Genomic DNA, 1,621 nt, shown 5'->3' on the forward strand with positions numbered 1-1,621 from the left:
GAAATAAATAAAATGTGATAAATGTCATGAATCATGATTTTATTAGGACAAAAAGAAGAAATACGCAAGTTGATGGAGTTTTGGCTGAAGCCAAAACTTCCCCATTTTAACAAGTGTAATGAAAATGAAAGGCAAATTAGCGGAATGTCAAAGACTCATGAAAAACGATATAGGAAATATACAAGTTGGTAGAGTTTTGGCTGGAGCCCAAAATTGCAAAGTTTATCATCTAGAATAAAGATGGGAAGCAAACTATCAAGATATCGAAGATCTCCTGAAGGCCAGAAAAATGAAAACGCAATAGAGATATCGCACTGCCCCAGTCTTGTGAACACCCATTAGCACGTGTTGAGCTCAACATGACCATGACAAAGAATCTGATCTGACCACTGACTGAACTGTCCCATGATGATTCCTCAATAACCAACCACTTTCGATTCTTACTACAATGTTGATGTCTCAGTAGAGGGTATTTTCCATCCTTATTGAGGTACACCGCTCTTTCGGGTTTTCGATGCACCTAGTTTTTCACTAATTTTCGCAGGAAGCTCCCTTTCGGGTTTTCACCTCCGTGGAATTTTCCATAATTTTTGCCAGATGCGCCCTTTCGGGTTTTCACCTCTGCGGGATTTTCTCTCTCTCTCTTTTTTTTGTTTTTGTTTCCCTAATTTTTGTCAAAGGTGCCCTTTCAGGTTTTCACCTCCACAGGATTTTCTTCTTTTTTTTTTCTTATTTCTTTTTTTTCAAGCGTAATCCATTTTCATTGCGTCTGCATTCACAGGATGAGACAAGTCTTCTCCATCCATTTTGGTGAGAATCAAAGAACCACCCAAAAAATCTTTCTCACCACATAAGGTCCTTCACAATTAGGAGTCCATTTTCCTCGGTGATCTTTGTGAGGGGGAAAAATCCTTTTCAAGACTAAATCGCCCTCCTCAATACTTTGGGGGCGGACCTTCTTGTCATATGCTCTCATCATACGTCTCTGGTATAGCTGACCTCTACAAAGCATTTCCATCTTTCGTTCTTCAATCAAATTCAATTGCTCATATCTTGCATTGATCCAATCTCTTTCTTCCAAACCTACTTCGATGGCAATGCGAAGAGATGTAATTTCGACTTCCACTGGTAATACTACTTCAATCCCATAAACTAATGAGAATGGAGTTTCGCCCGTCGAAGTCCACACTGATGTCCTATAGTCGTATAGGGCATAAGGAAGCTTTTCGGACCAGTCTTTGTAAGTTACTGCCATTTTCTCTATAATCTTCTTCATGTTCTTGTTAGCTGTTTCGACTGCTCCGTTCATCTTCAGTCTGTAAGGTGTTGAATTGTGGTGTTTAATGGAGAACTGCTCACATAACTCTTTCATCATTTTACTATTGAAATTGGTGTCGTTATCTGTAATGATTCTCTCAGGGACTTCATATCAACATATGATATCCTTTTTCATGAATCGTACCACTACTGTGCTTGTCATGGAGGTGAAGGAAGCTGCCTCCACTCACTTGGTAAAATAGTCAATGGCTACTGATATGAATCAATGACCATTAGAAGCTTTGGGTTCAATCGGCCCAATGACATCCAAACCCCACATTGAGAATGGCCATAGAGCGGTCAA

The 1,621-nt window shown here is 39.7% G+C and overlaps 1 protein-coding gene across 1 annotated transcript; it reads right to left on the reverse strand.

The window, feature by feature from the left end:
• Window positions 1–229: 229 nt before the first annotated feature.
• LOC119992757 lies at window positions 230–1,375 on the reverse strand. Its single transcript, XM_038839549.1, has 2 exons — window positions 848–1,375; window positions 230–520 (listed from the first exon to the last, which is right to left on the reverse strand). The coding sequence occupies exons 1-2, from the start codon at window positions 1,373–1,375 to the stop codon at window positions 230–232; spliced, it is 819 nt and encodes a 272-aa protein (XP_038695477.1).
• Window positions 1,376–1,621: the final 246 nt, after the last annotated feature.

This window comes from Tripterygium wilfordii, chromosome 23 (genome assembly GCF_013401445.1).
Source record: "Tripterygium wilfordii isolate XIE 37 chromosome 23, ASM1340144v1, whole genome shotgun sequence".
In the NCBI taxonomy this organism is placed as follows: Eukaryota; Viridiplantae; Streptophyta; class Magnoliopsida; order Celastrales; family Celastraceae; genus Tripterygium; species Tripterygium wilfordii.